Source organism: Scylla paramamosain, chromosome 9, assembly GCF_035594125.1.
Source record: "Scylla paramamosain isolate STU-SP2022 chromosome 9, ASM3559412v1, whole genome shotgun sequence".
Classification (NCBI taxonomy): Eukaryota; Metazoa; Arthropoda; class Malacostraca; order Decapoda; family Portunidae; genus Scylla; species Scylla paramamosain.
The window spans coordinates 11225001-11252500 of NC_087159.1; the positions used below are offsets into that span (position 1 = coordinate 11225001).

The 27500-nt window shown below is 39.4% G+C and overlaps 3 protein-coding genes across 4 annotated transcripts in view; 1 reads left to right on the top strand and 2 right to left on the bottom strand.

Moving 5' to 3' along the window:
• LOC135103589 (retinol dehydrogenase 14-like) overlaps positions 1 to 6182 on the top strand; it is an 11206-nt gene extending 5024 nt beyond the window's left edge. Inside the window, exons 5-9 of the mRNA XM_064010054.1 lie at positions 961 to 1043; positions 2275 to 2386; positions 2754 to 2866; positions 4055 to 4144; positions 5537 to 6182. Of these exons, the coding sequence (XP_063866124.1) occupies positions 961 to 1043; positions 2275 to 2386; positions 2754 to 2866; positions 4055 to 4144; positions 5537 to 5644 (506 nt within the window). The 3' untranslated portion in view covers positions 5645 to 6182. The remainder of the gene's footprint in view (positions 1 to 960; positions 1044 to 2274; positions 2387 to 2753; positions 2867 to 4054; positions 4145 to 5536) is intronic.
• A 6039-nt stretch (positions 6183 to 12221) lies between these two features.
• Positions 12222 to 20498, bottom strand: LOC135103587 (RING finger protein 145-like). 2 transcript variants are annotated; one of them, XM_064010050.1, is made up of 5 exons: positions 20417 to 20492; positions 19701 to 19871; positions 19225 to 19400; positions 18354 to 18512; positions 12222 to 18109 (listed from the first exon to the last, which is right to left on the bottom strand). In XM_064010050.1, the coding sequence occupies exons 1-5, from the start codon at positions 20445 to 20447 to the stop codon at positions 16556 to 16558; spliced, it is 2091 nt and encodes a 696-aa protein (XP_063866120.1). In that variant the 5' UTR covers positions 20448 to 20492; the 3' UTR covers positions 12222 to 16555. The 2 variants fall into 2 exon arrangements, with proteins under 2 accessions (XP_063866120.1, XP_063866122.1); XM_064010052.1 differs by lacking the exon at positions 19225 to 19400 and having other exon boundaries at positions 20417 to 20498.
• A 1898-nt stretch (positions 20499 to 22396) lies between these two features.
• LOC135103596 (dickkopf-related protein 3-like) lies at positions 22397 to 23568 on the bottom strand. Its single transcript, XM_064010069.1, has 2 exons — positions 23383 to 23568; positions 22397 to 23242 (listed from the first exon to the last, which is right to left on the bottom strand). Exons 1-2 carry the CDS (start codon positions 23566 to 23568, stop codon positions 22787 to 22789), a joined length of 642 nt encoding a protein of 213 aa, XP_063866139.1. The 3' UTR covers positions 22397 to 22786.
• Positions 23569 to 27500: the final 3932 nt, after the last annotated feature.

Genomic DNA, 27500 nt, shown 5'->3' on the forward strand with positions numbered 1-27500 from the left:
TTAGCACCTATCCAGACCCACAAGAACACACGGAGCGCAAGATTTAGTTCCCAAGGTTTGTCTCTTTTTCCACATCTTTATATAGTGTTTATACCTTGATTATTAAAATTTGTATTAATTCATATCAACAGAAAATGCTTTCAAGTAGTTATTGAATAATTTTGCAGGCTAAAAGAGAAAAAAAAAATAATAATAACATATTAGCACCTATATAGGCCCACAGAGCACATGGGATGCAAGACTCTTGGGCGCAGAAGGCCGACTCGCCAGTATTTTCGCAGCTCAGATTTCGCACGACACCGGTCCTCGACGATGCCGCCTGGGCCAAAGTCGCTCATAGCGAGGTCCGCCCCTCTGGTCACTTGGTGTGCTATCGTATTTGCCTTACTGAGCTTGACTTTTGACAAGTTTGTTAGAATCTTAGAATATTCAGCATTCGTAGTATCAATAAACTTAGAATTATCACATTTCCTTATTACCGGAAATTGTTTGCATACTGATATGTTGTAGACAAGGGCAAATTTATTGAGTCCTCTAACCCAGTTAATGTTTGAACTCTTCCATTTTGTGCTTCCTTACAGTAGATATCGATGTCAGTAATTCCTGGTGCCCGAATGTCGACTTGAGGCGTGGAAGCCCAAATAAACTCCTTCATTTCATCATTCCACCTTCCAAGCGACTTTCTTTTCCTATTAGGATCTTCAGCTTCACTCGCATCACAGTCATTGCTGTCCATCATCTGAACATGACCATACCATCTCAGTGTGTTCCTTTTCAGCCATTGCACTACTTCGCAATTTACACCACTTGCATAGGTGTTCATACTACGTACATTTGTCATACAAGCTCTCATTGCCTTCGTACGTATGCCAAGAAATGACTTGTAAAAAGTATGTGTAGGACAGTAATAGGGGAGATGACAATTATGCTACTAGTAGTGGCTTGTGTGTGACATTGCAGGTCTGCTGAAGGACAGCCAGCCCAGCAGAGTGGTGGTGGTCGCCTCCATGGCCCACGGAAGTGTCAAGACGCTGGATATTGAGGTAATTAGATTTATATGTATCCAAGATCTCACAGTTTTGTATATACTACAGTAGTATTTATTTACCATTTTTTTTATGCTGGGTGCGCTGAAAGTTTGTACACATAAGCAGAAGACGTGACAGCATTGCACATATGCCGCGGTAGCCGCAGGAACACTTGTAAGAGATTTGTGCAGTCATTGCCTCGCTCTGTGTCACACAGTCATACCGCGTCGTAGGGTGACTGTGAGTTTCCTATACATCCTCCCCTTCCATCCCTTGATTTTATAACACCGCGCAGTGTTTGGATGCGCAGGTCTCCTCCTTTAAGAATTTAATGTCTCATGAAGTTAACTGTACGGTCATAGCGAGATTGCTCTCACAGCCACTGCCAAAGTCCACGGGGAGGTTGCAGCTGAGAGAGAGAGAGAGAGAGAGAGAGAGAGAGAGAGAGAGAGAGAGAGAGAGAGAGAGAGAGAGAGAGAGAGAGAATATTACTAAGTTATGCTGTCACCATTTTATATATATATATATATATATATATATATATATATATATATATATATATATATATATATATATATATATATATATATATGGGTTGGGTTTTTATCCCCCTTCCTAAACCCAACTACTTGTCAACATGAACAGTTCACATATATATATATATATATATATATATATATATATATATATATATATATATATATATATATATATATATATATATATATATATATATATATATACAGGCAAAGGGAGTTTCAAGACTTTCGAAGTATACAATCAGACCAAGGCCTGCAACACCCTCTTTACCCTCTTTATGTATGTATATATATATATATATATATATATATATATATATATATATATATATATATATATATATATATATACACACACACACACACACACACACACACACACACACACACACACACACACACACACACACACACACACACACACACACACACACACACACACACACACACACACACTCTCTCTCTCTCTCTCTCTCTCTCTCTCTCTCTCTCTCTCTCTCTCTCTCTCTCTCTCTCTCTCTCTCTCTCTCTCTCTCTCTCTCTCTCAGCTAAGTCTCACGGATATCCCTGGTGAAGCAGACAGGAGCACGTGGCATCAGTCATGGTCTACAAAACAAATTCTGTAGGCCCTGATGTAAGTAATTATCTAAACGCTTATGGAAAGCATATACAGAAATACTGACAATCACAATGAATTTCTTTAACAGAACTTAAACTTCAAACGCAAAGGGAGTTTCAAGACTTTCGAAGCATACTGTCAGTCCAAGGCCTGCAACATCCTCTTTACCCGTCAGCTGGCAGCGATGCTGAAGGATTCTGGTAAGGTCGACTGTTGTTCCTAAGCTATACATGCACGTACATCCGAACACTGAACCCCTGCATGATATGAGGAAAAACTGATTCACTTAATGTAAAGTATTTTGCTGTGAATATGTATGTGGATACTTAGATGAGGTATATATATGTATGGGTATATATATATATATATATATATATATATATATATATATATATATATATATATATATATATATATATATATATATATATATATATATATATATATATAATATATATATATATATATATATATATATATATATATATATATATATATATATATATATATATATATATATATATATATATATATATATATAATACATATTAGTTTATTTTTTTGCAGGGGTTGTTGTGAACTCTCTGTGCCCAGGTCTCGTGCTTACTGAAATATTTGAGAAGGCTGATGGCTTGGTCTTGAAATATCTGTTGAACATCGGGGCACATCTCGCAGGCAAGGTTGGTGTTTATATGCATTTATTCGTTCTTCCGTAATTAGCATTAGCCATATATATATATATATATATATATATATATATATATATATATATATATATATATATATATATATATATATATATATATATATATATATATATATATATATATATATAAAGTCTTCAATTTACGAACATTCGAGTTATGAATTTCCGGAGATATGAACATAAAAGGCCTGGCTCAGGGGCTACTGTAGTATAAAGATGAAGATCCAGATATGTGCGCCGCGCCATTACGTCACACCAAGTGAGAAGGCAATAAACACACTTCCGAATAGTGCTAGTCTATGTGGTATGACAGTGAATTGAGTTGCTGTGTAGCTCTTGTGATGCAAGTAATATGTGGTGTGGCTGTGAGTGATATGGACTGTTGAGTGTCTAGTATGGGCTTTTGTTTGGCTGGTATGATGTGGAGCCTATTGTGGCTCTGTGTCCATGTTGTGGCTGTCTATGTGTGGTGTGGTGTGATTTGGTGTGGTTGAGTGTTGTGTGTGGCCTGATGTGGAGGGTTAGATGTGGGTTGCGATGTGGTTAGATGCGATGTTAGTTGTGGTGTGGCTGGGTGTGGTGTGGGTTGATGTGGTGTGTCTGAGTGTGATATGGTTTGTTGTGTAGCCACTTGTGGTGTGTGGTGTAATGTAACTGTGTGGCTGAAACTGGCTCAAGAAAATCCTGATCAATATCAGGATGCACTGTCGCATACTGACCTCACACTGAATTAGGGGGCAAAACACACATTCACACAAAGCTAGACTATTTAGCTAGCATAAATAAGTGTATTTTAGTGTTTTCAATACCCCGAATTTTGCGATTCTCGAATTTAGCACTATGGCTTTGGAAGAAAGCAGTTGTGAAACTCGAGAGGGTACTGTGCACCCAAAATATTTTTCAGTATAACGACTGACGAACACGACTCACAAGCGGTCACATGCAACATAACTTGTTCGTAAGTCAGGAAGCATCTGTGTGTGTGTGTGTGTGTGTGTGTGTGTGTGTGTGTGTATATATATATATATATATATATATATATATATATATATATATATATATATATATATATATATATATATATATATATATATATATATATATATATATATATATATATATATATATATATATAAGTTTAATGTTTTGTGATTCGTTGCAGACACCGGAGCAGGGCGCCCAGACTATTATCCACCTGGCGGTGTCTGAGGATACTGCCACAATCAACGGCGAATTTTTCGACAACTGTAAGGTGTGTGGTGTTAAGTCAGACAAGATCTTGTTTATCTATGTTTATTGCGAATTAAAGCTGTTGATCTTGTTGAGAAAAAAAAGATTACGTTGCAATGTAGTGTGGGGACGTCGTGGTGCAGTGGAACCACTCATGTTCTGAGGGTCGAGGGTTTTTCATGCACACAGGTTCGAATTCTGGCCACGGTTCGAGGTTAGGAAAGACTAACTCAGGCTAACGGTTCCTAAATGCCACAACCAAACTCCTTCTTTAGGAGGAGTTTGGTCCTAGCCATAATAGCTTAGGGAAACCGGACGTAAAAGCGAGAAAGACAAATGAAGGGTAAATGCTGTTAAAAGATGACATGTTGCATTATAAGGCTCTGTAGACATGTTGATGTAATCCTACGCAGCCCAGTGCCGTTGACGTGTTTGAGTGCTCGATATGGCTGTCTCTGTCATCACAATTACATGCCAAGTGGTTTCCTTTCTGGCCGTTCTATTGTTGACGCGGTAGATGGTTTCTGTTCCCCTGTTCCTATTAAGATTGGTGTTTCACAGGCCACAGTTCTGTCACCCAGTCTTTTTTATTACGTATTCATAAATGGTCCAAGTCAAATGTCATGTCTTACTCGCTCTGATGATAATGATTCCGCCCTGAGTTTTTCCAATGCTATGTGCCAAACGAGGAACTCAGCAGGAATGTAAAAGGAAACCACAGAACGCAGAACTCCTGGTTTTTCTGTAATTTCTGAAAAGGACGCGATAAGTCTTATGTTTTTCACTGTCTCCAAAACTCACTTTCTTCATCCATTCCCTCGTTAGTAGCTTACAGACAAGTGTTCTTTTACATGTGAAAATAAAATAAATAAACGAATAAATAAGCTATCAGCGAAATACATGTATTGCACTTGCAAAAGAGAAAAGCGGACGGGTGACACGGAGATTCCTACCGACGTTTAGAAGGTAAGCCTCGTGGATTAGAAATGAGAGAGAGAGAGAGAGAGAGAGAGAGAGAGAGAGAGAGAGAGAGAGTGTGTGTGTGTGTGTGTGTGTGTGTGTGTGTGTGTGTGGCGTTGAATGTCTGCCTCTTTCTATCCTCCTTATGGGTTTGCATTGGTTTGCATAGTCATAAAAAAAGTGTTTGTTTCGTTTTTCACCTGTTTTGATAATTCATGAATATATATATGTTGTGCTCGCATTGGGGAAGTATTCTTTACCGTACATTTCAAATACATGCATGTTTAACCATTATCCATTTTTTCGTGCTGGATTGTAGATAAAAAGCACCGAACACGCGTTTGTGATAAATGGTGCATGTACATACCTGTGGCGGTAACCAATGCAATCAGTAGATGCATTGATGAGCAGAAATGTCACTCATTGATTATTAATAATCTCAATTTTTGCACAGGTGGCTAAAGTTGGCTGTGACTTGGTGCTTGATGATGGCTTGGGCAAGAAGTTATGGGAGGCCAGCGAGACCTTGGTTGGTCTTCAGCCTGAGGAGCGGCACTATTGACGGCCCTCGCCCCACACTGATGTAACCCGCCATCAGGGAAAGGGTGGAACAGGGAGTCATATCGGTACTCAGTAGAAAGGGCGATGCCAGCGTATAGGGTCGTGCATCGTTTATTTGATCGTATGGCCAGACGTTTTGATGACGTAATAACGACATCGAGACGTGTGTCCATTTGAATACATGATGCTCGTCTCCAAGGCCGTGCTTATGCCTCTGTTGGTATTACTCTTCGTATTGAAGACGCGGTTCTTCCACAAGCAAGCTCTTTCTACCTTAGTACTTTTTTTTTTTTTTTTCATACGAGGATGTTGGTTATTCTTCATATAACCTTGTACATGTATCTTGTAATAATCCTTATTGTACCTTTTTAAGTGTGCATGTTGGATATTCTTCATATAATCTTGTAATAGTCCTTATATTAGTTTTTTTTTTATGTGTGCATGTTGGATATTCTTCATATAATCTTGTAATAGTCCTTAGAACAAATGTTATTCTCTTATAAAAGAATGTTGTCATAAAACTATTCCTATGACCGAAATGACTGAACATTCTTAGACCGCCTTGTCTGCAGAAAAGTTCAATCTAGTGGCCATGATTTCTTGATGCTGCTGAATTCTGTTCTATCGAAATAGAGGAAATATAAACTGAATTATAACTCCTAAGAAAATTCGATATGTTAAGGAAAGATGGACGCTCAGTAGGGGTCTCTCTCTCTCTCTCTCTCTCTCTCTCTCTCTCTCTCTCTCTCTCTCTCTCTCTCTCTCTCTCTCTCTCTCTCTTATTGCAAACTATCCCCAGTGCCTCTTTCTAAATTTGATTGTAATATTAGGTATGGAAACTGCAAATAATGACACCTTGTGAAAGCTCGAAGATAAAGATCATGCTTTTAGACAAAAAAAAAAAAAAAAAAAAAAAAAAAAAAAAAAAAAAAAAAAACTTTATACATGTCAAGGCTTAATCTTCGGTTTATACGTATTCTTCATAAAGTTATGACATGCGTCATGGCTATGGCAAATGCATATGTAGAGAGGGCGCCGTCTAAGGGCAGCAAAATTTATAAGAAATAAAAAAGGCCCACTGACTTGCTGGCTCCCAAAATAGGGTCAAGAGTGGTCATGAAAAATTAAAGGATAATTTGAACCCCATACATATCCACCGCAAATTATTTATAATGCTGACAGCAAATTTAAAGGTTACTTAGGTTAAGTTAGGTTTAGTTTTGTTATGAGGGGGTTGTTTTTAACTGTTATTGCTTCTAGAGCAAACACGATCTTCATTCGTGAGTATGAGGACAAAGAAAATATCAACAATACTATTATAATTCCCATTTATCACATATTATGGAACCACCCACTCGTCTCTTGGACGGCGATTCCGCTGGTCTCCACACAGGTATGTGCGCTTTACAAAATTTTTTTTTAAAGTAACTATATAGATTTTCATGTTTCTTTTAATATTGTACAAAAAAGGAATAATTCACGCGTTTTCACTTACACGTTCAGTGAGAACGCTCACTATTAATTATGTTACAAGACAAAATAGGTCTGCCCTTCGCCTCCGATCAAGCCACTCGCGATCACGATAGTAAAGAAATCACCGATTTCTTTACTATTATATGTGTTATTCCTCTATGTGTCCCTCTGTAAGGCTTCCCTCACTATATCGTTCTAAAAAGTATCTTCTGGTGAGTTCTGTGTCACAAAGTTTATTCAGTACATCCTTTCTGGATAAATAATTTGTGAGCCGGAGATAGTGTGAAGCAGCCATCTTGGCTGTGGAAGTCTTTGTCATAAGCCGCTAGGACAATGTACACTGGTGTCTGGAAACGGATTAATCCATTCTACATTTATTCCTATGGGAAAATAGTTTCAGTTTTCGAACATTTCGGATTCAGGAAAGAATTAAGTTCAAGAACCGAGGTTCCACTGTGTGTGTATGGGTGTGTGTTTGTGTGTGTGTGTATGTATATATATATATATATATATATATATATATATATATATATATATATATATATATATATATATATATATATATATATATATATATATATATATAAACACACATTTTGTACCGAACTAGTCAGATACCAAGATGCTCATGTTGGTAAGAAGCCTGGTCTCGATGGGTTTAAGAAGTTTATATCCTTCATGGTGAATAGATTAAAAACAGACCAAGGGCCCAGCTGCTTGTATACCAAATCGGGGAACAGAAGCACGTCGAGCTTGACGCGAGAGGATAAGGACGTCCCTCCACGCAGACACACAGTTGGACTGACGACAACATACGAAAGGCAAGTAAAGGCTTCAGCCCTGGGGCAGCAGAGTAACACATCCAGATCAAAAAGTTCCCTTTGCTTGAACAGGGATCAAATGACACCACATCACCAACAGGAATGTGAAACATTTAAAGGAATGTCAGTGCAGATGTGAATACACTGGGCACTAACATCACGCCTGTATTTTAAATGTCTGAAGGCTTAACACAGAGCTGCAGAATGTAGAATGCGTAACTCGTGTAACATTCTGGGATGCGGTGAGAACCACTCACCGTGGCTGCATCTTGATCACACGAAGGAACCTGACCGTGCATGGGTAAGAAGGGAGGCAGATCAGCAGACGGACGACCTTCGCACTGAGATAAATGTATTGTGAGAGAGACAAAGGATCATTGATGCCCCTAGGAAACCTGCAGCCCACAACAAGCATAGGAGGGAGGAGGATAGAGACGACTGACTATTGCGATCAAGATGAGAAAAGGTAGCCCTCCCAGAAGTTGAAATTGCAGTTAGAGGAGCCTGGAACAGCCTTGGTACGTACGAAGGCACTTATAGATCCAGGCAGTACCAGGACCCTTTGCTCCGAGTACTGGGCACAATTAGTGGAAGCGGACGGGCCAACTGCACTGCTTACAATGAACATTATGAACTGCAGAAATGAAGATCATGCCAAAGAGTTCCAGATGAGGTAAACGCTGCGAGATGACTGCCAATCACAGTGATCAAGGCTCTCCCTCCAGCTCTCAGCGGAACAGTGGCATTGAAACACGAGATTGGAAGATTCCTGAAGACGATACTGTCAAGGTAGAAGTTCTTATGGGGCTGGACGCACCACAAGCATTGATACCACTGGAGATCCAAACAAAAGCAGAGGGTACACTATTTGCTATTCAGTACTGCTTTGGATGGACCGTCAATGAACCAATAGGCTACATTTGCCTAGAACCCACCGCTGCCTACACTGATGCAAGAATGGTGACAGCCCACGAATGGCTGGTGATATCCCTAGTACGAAAAATTTGGGAAGGCAAAGACACTTGGCATTCAGAGGGCGAGGGCTCAGCGATGTCACTGGAGGACAGAAGAGTATTGCAAATGTGGACATTCAGCACCAGAACAGTAGCTGGACATTACAAGTTACCCATACCATTTTGGGATGAAGAACCAGTTATGCCAAACAACACTGAGATGGCGCAGAAACGTCTGAAGGGACTGAAATGATGCCTCGCCAGGGATCTGGATCTCAGACAACGATATGCAGGAGAGATAGAACAACTGCTGTTAAAAGGTTATGCCAAGGCGGTGCCAGCGCCTGAACGTGAAGGACCATGAGGAGTAATCTGGTACCTGCCTCATCACCTGGTCCTAAACTCAAGCAAACCAGATAAAGTGAGGGTTGTGTTTGATTGTGCCGCGAAGTACAACAGTGCTTCCCTCACTGACAAAGTGATGAAGGGACCCGACCTGACTACAAACTGGTGAGTATCCTTCTGTGCTTCCGAAGTGAACGAATTGCTGTGATGGCTGACATGGAGACAATGTTTCCTGTTCTTCCTGTTGGACTCTTGTACTGATTTATGAATCAGGGATTTTTGCCAAGCTGATAAAATCTTTGGAGGGAGGATTCTCCAGTGGATTTACTGTGGGTAGTTTGTTGAGTTTAAATACTTTGTTGAGTTCTTCATTGTAGGTGCCAGGTTGCGCCATTTTGCAAATGTGCCCGTGAATTATACAGGTGAGAATGGTTGCAGCAGTGTCTTTCTGGAACAGGTCAGTTGCTTGTGGAGCATGAATGTTCGTTGTTTTGGCTGCTTGGCTGTATGTGATGTTGCTTTTCTTTTCTTTTCTTTTGTTATCTTTAATTTCTTTTCTTTTTGGGCACTTATTGGCCAAAATCCTGTTGAGATTCCTCGCAATTGATGCATTTCTTTCTTGCAGATGTACAGTTCTTCCATGTGTGGCCTTTGCTTCCACACTCAGACCAGATCTTGTACTCTCTGGGTGGGGGACATTTATTAGTAGGGTGGTCTCCTAAATTGTAGCATTGCATACATATTAGGACGGGGATAAATTCATCAAACTTTATGTTGTGAGAAGGGATGTTGATGTGAAATGCAAGCAGCTCCTTTTCTGTTGCTAGTTTGACAAGCAGATCTTCATTAAGTTTTGTTTTGGGTAACTTGGAAGATATTATGGTATTGTTATTATCTGAAAGCTGGAGATATCCAACCTTCTAAGGTTACCATTCTTCCCCACAACCAGAGATCCAGTTTTATTAGTTTTATCAGTTTCAGTTATTAAAATTCATCCAGTTTGCCATGTCTGCCATAATGTTATTCATCAGCTTGGGTTCATTATTTTCCACATCACACAATGACAAATAGAATTGCGTATCATCAGCATACAATTTACAATCAATGCCATGTCTTTTTGACATAAAATTTTGTGATTTACATAAAGATGAAAATAGACCTAATACACTTCCATCTGAGACTTATCTTCATATTGATTTCACAGCAGAAAAAATAAATTCTTCCTTTCAGACTGGACTATATATGCTGATATAGCAGAAAAAATAAATTCTTCCTTTCAGACTGGACTATCTATGCTGATGTTTTAACAATCTTGAAGCACCAACTCTTGAATAAAGGTTGATAAACCATAGTAAAGATCTGATTGATTGATTAATTGAAAAAAAGGGGGAAGTGCCGCAACGCTGCAGTCATAAGGCGCCGTGGAGAGAAAGGAAGAGGAAAGAAAAGCAAAGAAAGGAGAAGAGATGTGTGTATATATGTAGGTGACCATCATAATATTCCACCATGAAGCCAGGCTGCCTCGCTCACCCAGCGTGGCAACACTGTACAAAAAAATGCATAGCTGGGAACAATGAGTTTTAATAAGTTATTATAACTTCATGCTGGCTACGTCAATGAAGCTGGTACCAATGGCATACGAACAGTTGGCTTCAGATGCAAAAATCATTCAGTAAGATAAAAATTCTCCAGATTACTCCAAAACAAAACCCTGTTAATAAAGCTAATAATACTAAAATAAAAAAAAGTTCACATCAGTTCATCAAAAAGAGCCAATTAAAATACTGTCCACTAAAAAAAAAAAAAAAACTTTTCTCCCATGTTTTTCCCCTTAACCTCTGCAGTACTGTATTATGACATTTTACCAGAGATTACACTTTACTAGTTTGTTGACAAATATTGGACTTTTCAACATCTGTTGAAAAGTGTTGGTAAATTATTTTTTTTTACAGTTCAGGTATTTAGTATGTACCATCTTACACCATCATTATATTACATATTACTTACTACTACTATTATCTCAGGGAAAACTTCAAACTTAACTTTAAAAAGTCATCCACCTGACAGGTGTGATCATATGGCATCTGTATACCCATTTTTTCTCTTTCCTGATTGGCTAAGAATCACCATGTTACTTTCCCCAATCAGCAGTACCCTGCCATATATTATTTAGCTGGAGTGTTCAATCAGCAAGAAAAACAGTTGGATAGTTAGTGGATTAAGGTCTCTCTGTGGCCAGGTTTTCATTGGTTGCAATGCCTCCCTGCTGAAGGACACAACTGTAGCTTCCTTTAAATACAGTAAAATCCCTCTCATCCGGCATTCGTGTATCTGGCAGCTTCAAGTATCTGGCACATTTTTCCCCGAGCCTTAAAATCAATAAAACAATGTGTACTCATAAAATTGCTGCTTCGCGCCACCCGCGGCCCACTGCACTGTGTTTACTCAGTGGCTCAGTCCCGTGTGTGCACTGTTTATCGCCTGATGCCTTCATCATGCCTAAAGTTGTAGAAAAGAGGAAGCGTGTTGTGCTTACACTTAAGCAGCTGATCAGATCAGCTGATCTTTGTTATGGTAAGATGCGTGAGTGTAGGGTGGTGATTGTGGACATAATTTCACTTCTATTCAAGTATCCGGCATGTCGGCGGTCCCATTGATGCCGGATAAGAGGGATTTTACTATACATCTATAAGAAAGAAATCATGAGTCTGCTTTCTCAAACTGTCATGAAGTTAAGTACATCATTACAGGAAGAACCCAGGACCATGGAGGAGACTGCTGAAGACTTGGCTGCTCATTGTGCCACATGACACTACAATGTCAGCCAGAGCCCAGAGGAGGAGGTAATGCTCCAGAAAAATGACAACAATGGTACAATTTAATTTCTTTGGGAGATCAGATGTATGAAAACAAAAAGTATCCAATATGCAAATTTTATGCAGCAGCATGGATACTTACACTTCAACAGAAAAGTACTAATAAAACCTTTTATGGAGGGCAGATTTTATTGTTGGCAATTTATGCTCAATGATTTTGGCAATTAACTTCAGTTTCCCAGGTGGGCATAATATTGTTAAAGTATACTGTACAATGATAAAAATATGAAATACTGTAATAGAATCTCCTTACAATAGTAATTCTGCACAACATAGTGATGTGGGGTGACACCTTCCTCTGTTCACCTTTTATGATGATTAAGTTGTCTCACTGAGAACATTCAGTCAGCAATATTACAAGTTTGTGTGTGACATACACATTTGTAAAGCTGGAATAAGTCTTAAAGTTTTGGAAAGACATTTTTCTTTCTTTTGCAACAACTAAAACATATCTAAAGCTTTCCCCCACATCCAGCTATCTTCTGCAGAATTTTGTGTATTCCATACTCCACTTCACCAATATCACAGTTTCTTGCCATCAGTGGAAAGGGCATTGAACATCATATTTTGTAGGATACAGGTCCTAAAAGATGCAAACATGGCATGATCTATACCTATGACTGAAATAAATTACAAATATACAGTTCTTAATAGATTCTCACACTTGTATTCAAATCATGGCCACCAACTAGTCTAAGATGCCACACAACACCATGGTACTTACATAATTTTCCCTAAGACAGTGTGTGTCTTGTGAGCAGTCCAAAATATTCATGGTTGCAAGCAGGAAACAACATGTGTACACATGTCATTTTCAAGTAGGTGGTGTGTGATAATAGAGTAATGACAAGGAACCCTTTGGTGCAGGATTAATGACTCGGCTTCAACCAAATGCTGGGGAGACAAAATCCAGGGGAAAATGTGCAGTAAAGGAGAGAGAGAGAGAGAGAGAGAGAGAGAGAGAGAGAGAGAGAGAGAGAGAGAGAGAGAGAGAGAGAGAGAGAGATTCATGTAGTTTGCAAAGACAGGAGTATGCAGAAAAAAAGAAAAAAATATTGAGGCAGCCTATTAAAACATAATATGGCACATTTCCAAGATGTAAGCAGCTATCACAGGTCCATAATCCCCAGTCAGAAATTCTGAAAATAAACAAGGACTGCAACTTGACCCACACAGTTGCAGTGCTCCTCTGAGGCAGATGGATCTCTTCTACTTTGAAGATTGTGAAAATGTCAAGAACTGGAATTCCTTAAGAAAAAATGTGAGAAGGAAAGGAAGCATCTGTCATTATTGACTGGGAAGAAAGTAGAGTCACTGCAGAAGTTTCATTGTTAGCGATGTTTAAACTGTGTATCTCCTGGCAGATTTTCAATAGGTGGTAAGATGTTATTTTTTTCTTTTCAGCATCTGATTCAGAGCTAGACTTTCTGAAGCCAGTGCCTTCAACTCCTCATAAGCCTGCTCTTGATATAAGTAAATGTAAGGGAGGTCAAGTGATAAATTTTGGGACCAATGTGAAAATGTGATGAAATACCAATCACCAGTGAGGAATGTGGAGTGGAATAGCTGCTCACCATGTAAATATGTACTGTGTAGTGTTGTGAACACATTTCTGCCACAGAAAGAAAGTTACTCTGCTTGATCACATCACCACAGAAAAACCACATGGACCCAGAGACTCTGGGTTTGTGAAAGATGAAAGAGAAAGAATGGATGAAGGGGATGCTCTTAAATTTAAAGCAATTAACTCATTTAGAACTGTGAAATTAATTATGGAAATAGAGCAATTTCTTTGAAAATATAAAAACATTCCCATATGGGGAGAAGTGATTTGCAGCAGCCTCTCCGTCCTTATTTGCTTAAAGGGTTTGTGTGGCAAGAACAGGAAAGAATAGAAGAAAGACATGAAATACAGATGAACTATAGTTGCATAATAGGATCTCTGCTTAATAAAGACAAGCTTATTCATGACAAACTGTGAGTTTCTTAAGGCAAGCTGTACTAATAGGAAGCATAATGTATAGAAGTGCAGATCAAAAGTTGCCACCAGGAAGTACCAGTAAGGAATTGTTTCAGACATCAATACCATCTTGGCCTCTTGGGTTTCACGCTCTCAAACATCGTTTCTCTCCTTATCAGGTTTTTTATATCCCAATAATTACTTTGACAGTATGTTACATTGGAAATCCTATTAACGATGAAGTGATCCTAATATAAGAAAATGCATGCACACAGAACTGCATACATCCAGAATCAAAATTCTTCTCAATACTAAATTCAGGTGATGTGTGGCTGTGGCTTAGCAGTTTATACAGCTTCTCAGCATAAAGTACATGAAATACCCATAAACATATATATATATATATATATATATATATATATATATATATATATATATATATATATATATATATATATATATATATATATATATATATATATATATATTCACATTGTACAAACTAGCAACTTGCTCCTTCTTGGTCTGAAAAAAAATCTGTCTGGAGAAAACTACATAGCAAATTGGATTAGCCCCTCATGTGTTTTTGAAAACATGGAACAACAGATTCAGTGTTTGACATATTGACATAAGGGAGAGGTATCTTTTATGACCACTCCTATCTTCAGCCAATAAAATGGCTGTGTTTATTTTAAACAGTGTTTTACTGAGGTGATGTGTGATGCCTGGAAAATACAGGCCAAGGATGTGCCTCACCATAAACATGGTGGTGGGCTATCCCAAAATGTTTTTTTTTTTTTTTGTTGCTTTGCTGTAAGCTGAGGATATACCTTTAACTGTCTCTTGATACCATGTAAGGTGATGTCAATCATTTTGGGACAGCCCACCACCATATTTGTGGTGAGGCACATCCTTGCATCCCTCATTGCACCATTTCTTCACCAATGCACTCACAATCTTTTCATTGCCAGTAGTTATGTGATGTATTTTTCAATTTCTTTCACCATTCTAGTGAAACTCTAACACTCATACTGTGTAATCATGGCTTGTATATTTTCCGAGCATCACACATCACCCCATAAACACTTTGTTTAAAATAAACACAGCCATTTTGTTAGCTGAAGCTAGGAGTGGTCATAAAAGATACCTCTCCCTTATGTCAATATGTCAAACACTGAATATGTTATTCCATGTTTTCAAAAACACATGAGGGGCTAATCTAAGTTGCTATGTAGTTATTTTCTCCCAGCAGATTTTTTTCAGATCAAGAAGGGCGAGTTGCCAGTTTGTGCAATGTGACACCCACATCGGTGGGAGTTCCAATTGTGAATGTCACTGACTGTACACACACACACAAACACACACACACACACACACACACACACACACACACACACACACACACACACACACACACACACACACGGTCTGTTACATGAGTATATTCACAGAAATGAAAGATCAGTTCATGCAAAGTCAGAAATATTCCATGGTCAAATTTTCTCAGCACCATGGTTTAGAAGTTACAAAATATTTAAATATGAATGCACATCAATGGCAAAGTGGCTGTAAAGTCTTGTATTGTGACATTCAGCTGATCACTCCAGCCACATGGAGTTTGTTTGAACAACAAAACACCATGTTCTTGAATTTCATTTGATCTTTATTTAAGGAAATCTTGATATGTGATGCACATTCACATTTAAATGTCCAGTGACTTCTAAACCAAGGCATTAAAAGCATTTAACTATAGGATATTTCCAACTTAGAATTACTTGATTTTTTATTTAAGTGAGTATGTGACTACTCAAAGACATTATATATATATATATATATATATATATATATATATATATATATATATATATATATATATATATATATATATATATATATATATATATGAAATTCAATAAAATTTCCTGCAATAAAATTCTCATTAATAAAATATGAAGAGGAAGCTCCCTCAAATACTTGAAGGTGAAATCTTACACAGTTCTAATCACTCCTTAAACTACCTTGCTCCTACAAATAGCAATGTCAGGTACGTACTGGTTTGTGAATCTATGGAAGATGATCCCAGAAATCACATTATTTTTACAAAACACTTACAAAAACAAAACACTTTACAACACTTAAAAACTATTTTGATAAAATTAACCAGATTATATCACTATCATGAGAATGAAAAGTATATAACATTTACATAAAAACACAAATAAATTAATTTTTACAAAAAAATAAAATTATCATAATCTTGAAAACTTCTACTATGTGTAATAATGCACATGACCATCCCATAAATACCTTTCACCACATCAATAATTGATTATATCCTCTATTAAGTGACTTCCTACAATATCTTTTAACATCATCTGTAATGACAAGCATTTAATCTTTAGGTTTGATCATCAGTTTCTCAATTGATGATCACACAACACAGCTCTACACTGTGATTGCTATTTTACAAATCACAGTTTTTATTTACAGACTGAGCTCTCCACTTTCTCCTTCATCAGGAAGTGGAATGTTTGCTCCTATCTCTGTCTCTATACCTTCTGCGGGTGGCGGAACATCTTCAGCTGCAGGAGGGCTGAGTTCTGGATTATTAAGTGTGATTGCTGCATGGCACATAGGACACTTGTCTTGTACATACAGCCATTTACGCAAACAGGAACCATGGAAGAGGTGTTTACAATGAGTAATTCTGGCTGAAGTCATTTCTGCATAGCAAATAGCACAAACATCATTATATATCTTTAGCTGAGCTGGAGTTGCTTCTGGCAGAGCAGAAATCTTTTTAGCAGCTTCTAATCTCAGTAGAAAACTTTTCCATCCTTGTTGCAAGCGTTGCCATACATTGAAGTAACAGTGAATGAGCAACACCACAGCATTGATCCATGACCACTGCCCTGTAATAGATTCCTTCACACCAGCACCAACTACAAAAACAGCTACAATAAATTCAAATACCCTGGTTGTGGCTCTAGTGTAGTAGACTAGATCATCTAAGCCAGGCCAAGGCTGAGCACATACTGTATCCCAGGTGAGAAGAATGTATGTGGCTAATAAGCCTAATACTTGGACTGATGTCATAATACTGGTTGACACAACAAGCAGAAGCCAGAAGTACTGCTCAAAGATCCGAGTGAACATGTACACCATGTACATTGACAGGAGGAGGAGTAGGAGACAAGCAGACACTGCTCTACAATGCCTATATATGGATGCCACACCCTGGGCACTAAGAGCCAATACTATGGGTTCCACTATTTCATACATATTCTGAACAAGTGATGACACAACTATGAGCATGATAATTGACAATACTGCCAGCCGTTCTGGTATGGCCATGTTCAGAAGAGAGGTCTGTACAGCCAGCAGAGCCATTGCAGCTCCTTCTGTCCAACCTGAGTGCACTAAGTCATCAGGGAGAGGTGCTGCCCCAGGCCCAGCAGCATATGCTCTTGTGAGGGATAAAATAATCCGTGAGGCATATGAGACTGCCACACAGGTCCCAGCCAACATAAGTGGGGTGTAACAGACCTCAGCAGCACTCTGCACTATCACCAAGTACCACATCTCACTTGGATTTGTGCTCATCACTGTGGGAGTTGTCCCTGATCCTGAGGGAGCTCCACTCCCTCCTGAAGGTGAGGGAGCAGTCATACTGCCACTTGCAGCTGTGAGCACTGTGTTAGGTTTGGTTGCAACAGCTGTGTTGTGTGATGGAAGGTAGTGGTTATATAGCTGGGTGGTGAAAAGCATCAACCAATAGATCAGCAACTGGATGGGCACAAAGAGGCGACTCCAAACGGTAATTAATACTCGCAAGAGCCCATACATTTCAATCATCTCAGCTAGAGTGTAATACATTTGTTTTAAAAATCTAAAGACATGAGGAACACAAAGGAAGATGTACTGGACTGTTAAGAAAATAACAAAACATGATGCAAAGTTATGAGTCAAATGAAGTTCAGTCACTGGAAAACTGGCCAACCGTGCAAAGACTGGCACAAGGTAGACCAGGAGAAGAATCTAGAGGAAAAAAGTAATTTGGCCATAAGTTTAGGTTTATAAATCTTGTATCATGATATTAGAACCAGTTATGGACAGAATATGATCCCAATTCAACTTTTTGATAAAGATCCCTGAAATATTTAACTGCTCATGAAGTCATAATTATAAAATTTGGAAGGATTTAAAAAAATATTAATACAGGTATCAAGAACAAAATCATTATTTTAGCTGGACCAAAATAAGCAACATCAAGAAGTCTTACCTTATCTTTATTGCATTCTAAGTCGAGGAAAAATGTTACAAGTGTAGCCACAAGTGTATGGAAAACTATGGCAGCCACTTGTTGCCTTAGGAAGAGAGTTTCAACATCATTGTGGGGGTCAAATAATGACTTTTGCAACATCAGCATATTTGAAAATCCCTGAAACAAGAAAAAGAAACTTAAAATGTTCTGTAATAACCAATGAAAACTTCTGCAATAAGATACTACAGGCATTCTGTTAAGTCTTGAAACTAAGTAAACAAACAGCAACCTACAAAACCAAGATCCTCACTGCCCAATGAAGAAAACTTGGTATGTTATTATGTACCTATTTGATTTTAATTCTTTATTTGATTTTCTTAAGTTCAAAAATAATAAAACAATATAACAGGAAGTTGAGATTTTTTTTTTTTTCATTTAGATCTAAAAATAATTTAATTGTATCTGAGCAATTGCATTATTGGAAACCAGTGATTGCTTGTCTTGTTATAGATCTTGATTGACTGGTTTGGCACATACTGATTGGATGAGTGTGGTGATGTTATCCAAGATTATTTCTCCATTAGGAAGTGAGTTGGGCTGGTTTATGTTGGGTTAATGGAAACCAAAACATTTATAAGATGGCAATGGGGGCCTGCCAAGCAGAATATGAAGCAGGCAGAACAGACATCACTTCTGACCTGACCAAACAAAATAAATGTCAAACAAAAAACCTCAGTAACTGATTTCCATGACAACATATAACTGCTGCCTTTCTGTAATGTGCCAATGGCCAGTTGTATGTATATTTTAGTAAGGGACTTTAACAACGACTAAAATAATAATCGTAATACAAGTTAATCAGTAAGTAAGGCAATATGAATTTTCATACCTGAAAGCTGACTGTACCATAATCTGGCCATTGATTCACCAGGCGTTTTTCTCCTTCTATATAGTAATTGGAGAATGTATCAGCAGCAGCAAGGACAGCAATGGTGAGGTAGTGCATGTAGAGGCTGACCAGCTGCTCCAAAGGCAGAAGCAGCACCAGAACACCCTGGATCACCGCTGCCAGTTTAAGGTGGTATCAAGTTAAAGTAACTAAGTATATATTACAAAAATACTAGTAAACAAATAGTACTGTACATGATGTACAGATAGAAGTTTATAGGAAATGTCCCATGATTTGTAATCTCTTTGATTGCATCACTATTTTCCTTTTCCTTCTTGAACACTATCTATGTTACAAGACATGCAATTCCCTGCACCTTGTCTTTTCTGTTCGGTTCACATTTGTGTACATGCATGTACAACCATGTAAGTGCTTTTGCAATGGAATTTAAGGTTCTATTTAGTGTGAAAACTTACCAAATATAGCAAACCCTGATGATACCACGTCTGCCCAAGCCAGTGACCGCGGAATGCAGTTCTGAACGTCATCTTGGTACCAGTAGTCAAGTATGAAGTAGCCAGGGACTCGCAGTATGACAGTTGCTACTGCCTCAAACTGTTCTCCTTTCAATTTCCACCCTTTTAAACCTGAAATGTAATTTGTAACTAAATACAACCATTATGCCAGGAGGCTTTCTTTCTTTCCTTAGATATTACTAGAGATATAGGTTCGCTTTGATAATTAACCTTTCCTTTTATCCGAATAGATATAAACCTGAATTTACCACAGCATCAAAAAGGCAAGGAGTGCTCTCTCTCTCTCTCTCTCTCTCTCTCTCTCTCACACACACACACACCTCAAGGGCCTGTAAACAAGCGCAAGTATTGACATTTTATACATGACGTAAAACTCAACAATAATTCCACAATAAAACTGACAGACTAGCGAGACTGTTTATTCAAAATGCATCATGAGAATAAGTGGCGTCCTTCACAAGCGTGTCTTCTCAGGACACCACACACATCCTGCTTGACTGATAACCCAGAGTGCCTCAAGCCAGACACTCTCAATTACCCTCCTCTACCCATTATTGCGCTCGGCTGCTCACACCATTGTGGGCTTATGAACACGTGTGAGATGAATAACGTAAAGGAATTAATGACAGTCGTCAAAAAACGAGTACACTATTTACCTCGGAATCGTCGACGAATACCTTGCTCCATGGCTGTTGTTGTGACACTGATCAGCCGCTTTGCAGCTTCGGTTCGGCTCTGTCAAAACCAAAAATCAGAAAGAAAGAAATTGTAAAACCGGAATAATAAGGAAAATATATATCATTATTTTGCATGACTTAGTTTTTTCCTTTATTTGGTAACATTCCCCGGAATAATTATACGAAATGTTTATTATACAGCTTTCTAATGCAATTAATATTTTTTGTTTTCTTTTCGTGCTAATATGAACCAAAGAGGGGGACAAGGAATTTAAAGAACATCCTTGAATGAACAGGCTGGGTTTAGTGTTGTCAGATATAAGGAAATTTCCCTTTTTAAGGAAATTTACCCCATAGAAAAGATAATAGTGAATAGGATAATTTAGCATTTAAATACTTTTTTTTTTTAATGTGTGAGAGGGCAGATTTTGATTTGTATATATATATATATATATATATATATATATATATATATATATAGAGAGAGAGAGAGAGAGAGAGAGAGAGAGAGAGAGAGAGAGAGAGAGAGAGAGAGAGAGAGAGAGAGAGAGAGAGAGAGAGAGAGAGTTTCATATAAGTGTAAATAATGATGATAATAAATGTACCTTTAAGCGCTGCGTGATGGCGAGAACTCAGTATGTGCAGGGAGATATTGTGAAAAAAAAACGATTTTTTGACAGAATATTAGGGAACTATTAACTGCTGGAAGACTTTTGGCAACTCTAGCAGAAATCGCAGAGTGGGAGCAGTGCCACAGCAACAGTTAAGAGGGGTGTAACGCATGTGGAGTCATTCAATGTAAGTTCTGTAATTGTTTGTTTTCTCCACTGTCATCAACACTTTTTCAAGGTACATATCACAAAGTTCTTTTTAACCTACAATGGTGTCAGTAGTCGAGCACACTTATTGGTAGAGGAGGGTATTTAAGTCGTGTAGATGACAATAAGGGTGACGAAAGTAATCTGGGTAGGTAATTAGAATAAGACAAGGAATACCAAGGGGTTCAGTTCATCAAATTAGGTTTAGAAAAGACATAGTAAGGAACTAATTATCAAATAGGACAGTCTCAGGCTGTTAGTGCCGAGTCATTAAGGAACTTTAAATGACTAGGAGAAAAAGAAGAAAAAGGGTAGATATGTTTCAGCAAGGACTGTCACGTGTATGCCTGACGTTTTATTTCAGCTTTCCTTTATTTTCGTATGTCCTTATGTAATTGTGAATGTGTGTAGGCGTGTGCGGACTGTGGCGCGCTGTTATTCACTGTAGCCAGATGCTCACCAGCAGGACTCATGTTGTGTCGTGCGAAGATTCACTTGTCAAAGTCGCCCTTGATTCTTGTGATACATTTCAACAAGCAAGTTTTGGTGTTTGTATTATTTATGCTACGTACATTTAATAATGCACCATGGAGAGGATTTCAGTAATGGAACGTTTTTATTATTCATGTATTTATTCATTTTATTTGTTTATTTATTTATTTATTTATTTATTTATTTATTATTATTATTATTATTATTATTATTATTGCTGTTGTTGTTGTTATTATTGTTGTTGTTGTATCGTAGTTTATTTAATTTGATTTATTATTTTTCTTTGTTTCAGCTGATTCTCATTAGTACGCATCCTATCGTCTGTTTCTACACTCCCTACTATGTTGTTTTATGTGCTTCTGTTTTTTTTTTTTTTAATGCTTTACAAGTGTATTTGAGGATCAGAGATAAAATATATGAACTAGCCAAACAGTACCCATTTTAGATATCGTATTTTATCAGGGAAAGAAAAATGTATATGAATACGTTATTGAAAGAATTTGGATTTGAATGTGTATTTATTTGTTTTCAAATAAACTGCTCCTTTTCTCTGATGGCAAGGGTACACTGTTAACACCTTTCATAACAAATAGTCTTGCTAAATTATTCCCAGCATCTTCATGCTGTTTTTTTTTTCTCGTGTGTGTGTGTGTGTGTGTGTGTGTGTGTTAATAATACAATAACCATGATTTTGCATTTGTATTTTGCATTATCAAACTCGTTCCGTAACCTGTCTCACACCTGGCGTTGTCGCTCCTCGAGGGAGTGTGCGTCGTGCTGGCGTGCTGTGACTGGTTGGCTGGACTCCTCCTTCACCTTGAGCTCATCTGGCCGTCATTTGGACCTCATTGGCTATGCGTCGGCCTGGAGCGTTGTGAGTGCCCACGGTCAGGCCGTAACTCCCCTTACCGTGCGGGGCATGACCTGCTGCAAAGTCAGACTGTGACTGGTGCCTCTCCTCGGCTGGATCCGTTGCTGATATCCTCGTGAGGAGCCATCAGGCGTATTTCATTCAGTTTTCAGCTTGTGCTCCCTCAAGTCAGCCACTTGTGTGTGGGCTGTGAGATGGAGGAACGCACCTCATGTTCTCGTAAGTTGCCCAGACCATTGCTGGGTCGCTGGGTGGAGGCTTTGGGCTGGTGTATTTACAGATGAGTCCTGACTGGCAGGGGCATCGCTCGTTGATGGCGTACTCGAGGCCGCCCTCTGGCACGAAACACTTGTGGCCGAGCGGCAGCCGTCGCTGACAGATATGTTCACCATTGCGCCGCGCACAGCACATGTCGGGGCCGCAATCCCTTTCCCTGCGACATCTTGCCCCTTCTCGACCTGGCTCTACGCGCTGCTGGCACTCTCCGAACATGCAGTCCAAGTCCCGGGCACACATGGAGTCACGGCGACAGGACTGTCCCGTCCCGAGCTTCTCCCTGCACACACCGTAGTGCTGGTCACAGAACTCGCGACGCTCACAGGCTCGGTCACTGTTACACAGACGCTGAAACATAACATCAATTACTGAAGTGTTCAGTTATGCAGCACATTAATTTTTTTTCTCTCTCTCTCCAATACAGTATTGCGACAATAGACTGCTTACGGCTAGTACATACAAATCGTCACCTGCTAAGAGATACTTACGAAGTGCTGGTAGGGGTCGTACAGGGAAGGCGAAGGGGAGCCTTTGGCAGCACTCAGGTCACGAGCGTTATGACGGCCACCGGCTCCATTTTGTAGTGGGTGGGAAAGCAGCCACGTCAGGACATCGTCAGCTACTGTGTGTGACGTGACGAGGCTGAACACTACCAGGAACACCAATCTTCTCATTCTTGCTAGCTGTGCTTGCAGTACGTGTGCGTGGTCATGCGTGTGAACCGTGACTGTCACATACGCCCCCGCAGTGACGCTATATAGTGGGCAGGCCAGCTACCACCTGCTCAACACCTGGCCGTCGCCTTGTCACCTGCGTGAGGGCGTGCGTGTGGATCATCCCGTCCCAGGTGACTTTAAGTTGACTTTGGGGTCTCAAAATTGGCATCGAGAGTTGTGGTGTCCTTAAACACACACAAAAACTGTTGACTTTAAGGATTAAAATTCCACTGACGATTTCATTGGTTTTTCTGTTTCCATTTTCGTTGGGAGGGATACAGGACATTATTATATCCTTTTAGTGCAATTACCATCATCATCATCATCAGGGACCACCAGACCACCACACGAAGACATAATTTTCCACCAACATCATTTCACGAAAGCATCTCTCTCCATGAGACACGAGAACACTGCATGCAAGCACGGCCACACAAACAATGAGCGAAGGAGGACCTTGAACACTCACATGCTCCCTAAGAGCTGTGCTGTGCTGTGCTGTGCTGATTTGTGGTTAGAGGAGAGAGAGAAGGAGCGGTTGATTAAGTGATCGACACCTGGTAGTCCAAAAGGCAGGTGTGAGGACGAGCAGGGGATAATTTAGGGTGCGGGAGAGGGGGTAATCCGGGACGGGGGGCGGGCAGGTGATGAAGACTTTCCCGCCTCCCTCACCAGGCGCCTCGGGTGTACTCGTTGCTGGATTGTGATGAGGCCTCCAGGTTGCGCGCGGCAGGTGTCCCGTGCGTAAGGCGAGAAGGGACTTGGCTGGTGGGATTGATGCGTGGTTGTTGATCTGTGTTGTGTCTGTTTTTAGTCTTGAAATAAATGTACGACTGAACGACACACACACACACACACACACACTCTCTCTCTCTCTCTCTCTCTCTCTCTCTCTCTCTCTCTCTCTCTCTCTCTCTCTCTCTCTCTCTCTCTCAATACGGTCATTACTTCGTGGATGATGGAAAGAGAAAAACCTGTTCAAAGATACACATTTAACACTGATATGTTACAAGTAAATAACTCGTGGTTATACCTACACATAGTTTACGTATGTTTCCTGCCCTTTCACATCCAGGAAGCTTGTCAGTGTCGACGCGTGATTTTGAAGGTATCATTACTCTTCCCTTGGATCATTTACTAAAGGGGTGGATGACAGGAGAGGGAGCGGTGAGGGACAGGGTGAGGACGGGACCCTCCGCTATATTCTGAAACACTTCTGACCACACCCCGACCACTTTCAAAAGGCTGCAGTTGAAGTGACACGGATTTTTAAGGCTGTTTATCTGGTTCTACATTATTAAAAGGAGAAACGATCATGAGAACCAGGCTAATCATCTCTGTGGCCTTGAAAAAAATGTGGTGACAAAGCAAAATGTTTCTGAATGTGGGGGCGCTCTGTCACCCTCACTTGATAACATATTCAGTGCAGGAGGTTGTGTTCTGTTCTAATCCTACGTGACGCCGTATAACCTCGATGCTGTAGCGAAATATATAATTCATAACTTGCGAACACATCTGATGGGCACAACAGGCCGCTTCAGGATCAGAGAATCAAGTAGTCAGGCACTTGGCAGCTCTCCATAGTGGGACGTATCCGCCTAGCGCTAAAAAAATAAATAATCAGATAAAAAAAATAATGTGACAAAATATATTAGGTAAAATGAACTACCAGTAATTCATATGAAACGAGAGTAAGTGTCTAATTAAGGGACGCCTTTACACAGTTAAAAAAAAAAAAAGTCTTATACGAGCTCGTTTTTACGGTTACATCTACTTTATTTCCACCTTCAAGTTTCACTCTTAACATTATTGCATCCTTTCACACTGCTTATTGTTTGATATTTTGATGTGCGCTATCCTCCTCTCTCTCTCTCTCCCCGTCAGTCAACTAACCAATCACAACACCAACTTACTGTACATTCCTTTGCAAGTACTTTCGAGTGAGGGAGAAAAGAGAAAAGGAAGACCAAGTTGTCCTAATCTGCGGTAGTTTGATGAGCAGCAGGCGAGGAGAGGTCAGGGACGGCAGGACGAAAGTGCGTTCCCAGAGGCCGTACCATTACCGGATTACACGTGTCGCCTCCGCCAAAACTGCTGTTCCCTTAAGAATGGCCGGGGCTCGCAGGGGACGCGGTCATCGGGTGGAGAAAGTTGAAACTCATTACTCAGAGTTTGGTCTCATCGATGCTACAGTGCTTCGTCCCCACCCACTAGTTGTTCGTACTTTTTTTTTTTTTGTCATTATCATCTCTTTTTTTCTTTCCTCCTTCTCCTCCTCCTCCTCCTCCTCCTCCTCCTCCTCCTCCTCTTTCTCTTTCCCTTCCTCCTCCTCCTCCTCCTCTTCTTCTTTTCTTCTGTTCTTTACTGTTACTGTTCTTATTATGAAAAATCCGAGTTCATAGCTTTCCAGGGCTGGGTTTAGTCTAGACACAGAATGCGTCATGACTGGCGTCAGTCCGTCCTTGGGAAAGTAATCAGAGCTGCTAAATATCCTTCCGTTAGACGCTTGCCACATTGCTTGAACGTTGTTGCCACATGAATAGTGGCAACAACGCTCCCAACGTCTGACGGGATTAGTTTCCCGTGGACGAGTCACAGTCACTCACTGGACTGACTGACGCCAGTAATGACGCACTCTGACTTCAGACAGGTGTATGAAACAGTGTGGACGCGGCCTTAAAGTCTCTGGAAACAAAGTATCCTCGAGATTTCATGTTAACATAACCAATATTAGATTTCTAATTATTTCATGAAAGTAAAAATTGAAAGTTTTTATTTCAGTGCGTCGAAGATATCTTATGTGCTTGTTTCTGCGGTCTGTGTTTGTACGGTTTCTGCGGTATGGTTTTCACATGTTATTTATTGATGAAGACAAAGAAAGGAAACAGTAAAAATTATCGGTGCTACTTTGGCTTGTTATCTAAAGGGAAAAAATATCTACACTGTACTTTGGCTTGTTATTCACAAGGAAAAATTACCTACACCGTACAAATTTTTTATTTATTTATTTTTTTTTTGGAGTGATATATAGCATAGAGAAAATGTAATTGAAATATTAAAAAATGTTTTTTTATTCATATTCTAGCGATGAACAGCACGTACAGTACATCGGCTTAAAATGTTAAGTAGAGGCCAGGAGCTTCTTTTCTCATCATCCACCAACAGAAGTAGTCTAGGTGAGACTGAAATGCTCTTTGATGCCTCACATTGTTTTCAATATACGAATTTTCGCATCAAGGTAGGATCTTTCAATTCCTTGAGTATAAGCTCTGATGTTAGAATCGGCGTAATATTGCTGATGATTTACGGGAAAATGATGAAATATGAGTTGGTTTAAGTTAGAGTAAGCTGGCCTGTCGTCGGAATGGATTATTGAGCCTTTAGTGACTTCTGTCTGAGTAATTGGGTGAAGTGCCTCACAGTCTCTTCTTTGAACTTTGACACATGAACAGACATTCCACTCATGCTTCAGACTCTAACCAGACATTTTCTCTCGAAACTAGGACAAGCGTTTTCCTTGTTCTTGAATAGTACAACTTTTCTTGTTATATATCACAACATAAAGTGTAGATTGCATACAAGAGATTCATAACACGTACATTGCAATATAAAGTGTAGATCACACACCAAAGAGGAATCATGACGGGTAGATAACAAGCCAAAGTTGCACCAAACTATCAACTTGTATTTGTCTTGCGGCTCTTGCCCCCCAACCCCTTCCTCACCCCCCTTAAAATAAAATAACATGTACTGTAAATCACTGGTGAGGCTCACTAGGACATCACTTCCTTGGAAAAGTTTATTTTACCCGAGGTATTTTAATTTTTTCTTAGCGACTAGCTGATCATCTGTCAGGTACAGCCATCATCCTGTGTCATTTCCTCTTCTTT